We start from the raw sequence: 896 nt of genomic DNA on the forward strand, positions 1-896 counted from the left end.
GATTATATCAAGCAATCGGGTGCGAAGGTCGCCCTCCTCAGGAACCACGAGCTTATTCTGGAACAGAAGAAGCCCATTCTGCAGGGACCAATCTGATTCTTCTGCAGCATCAGCAGCAACAGCCCTTTCTTCGTCAAGTTCAGCTGCAGTGCGATTAGCCTGCAGGAGGCGGTCCATCAACTGAACGTCATCTAGTTCCACGGGAGCGAGTAGTACTGATATAGGAGATAGTTTCTGCTCAGTAGCTTGTTCCTGTTCAGTGGCCTGCGGAGGCAGAACACCCTCTTCTAACCACTCTGGCCTTAGGAGAGCCTGGTTCTTTACATCTAGATCCGAAGAACTCCCCTCAGGTCTTGATAGGGCATCAGCAGCCGTATTCTTCAGCCCAGGCCTGAACTTGATCAGGAAGTGGAACCTTGAAAGAAACTCTGACCACCGGGCCTGGCGCCCGTTCAACTTCTTCGTAGTCATAAAGTATTCAAGGGCCTTATGATCGGTCCAGATCTCTATTCGTTCAGTAGTCTGAAGTCCTTCAAGCTCCGTTCTCCAGATCTCTAGAGCTCGCACTATGGCTAGAAGCTCCTTATCATGGATATCGTAGTTGCGCTCAGCACCGAGCATATTTCTAGAGAAGTAGGCAACCGGGTGCCACCTGCCCTCAAATAACTGGGAGAATATGCCTGCAATCACCCCGTCAGAGGCATCCGTTTCGATCCTAGACGGGAGGGTTGGGTCGTGGTGCCGTAGGAGAGGCGCTGAAGTCAGGTGCTTCTTCAGCTGCTCAAAGGCTTCCTGGCAGCCGGAGGTCCATTCAAAGGATGCTAGCTTCTTTGTTAAGGCATACAGTGGTCTGGCAATCCTACTGTAGGCCTCTATAAAGCGTCGATAGAAGTTGC

At 51.5% G+C, this 896-nt stretch overlaps 1 protein-coding gene across 1 annotated transcript; it reads right to left on the reverse strand.

The window, feature by feature from the left end:
• On the reverse strand, window positions 1-621 carry KD926_006535 (Ty3/Gypsy family RNase HI domain-containing protein; the record flags this gene model as incomplete). Its single annotated transcript, XM_053095643.1, has 1 exon — window positions 1-621. A coding segment is annotated over one exon (621 nt), but the record flags the coding sequence as incomplete, so codon positions are not given.
• Between the last annotated feature and the right edge of the window lie 275 nt (window positions 622-896).

This window comes from Aspergillus affinis (assembly GCF_023601865.1).
Source record: "Aspergillus affinis strain CMG 70 chromosome Unknown NODE_359_length_900_cov_270_945322, whole genome shotgun sequence".
In the NCBI taxonomy this organism is placed as follows: domain Eukaryota; kingdom Fungi; phylum Ascomycota; class Eurotiomycetes; order Eurotiales; family Aspergillaceae; genus Aspergillus; species Aspergillus affinis.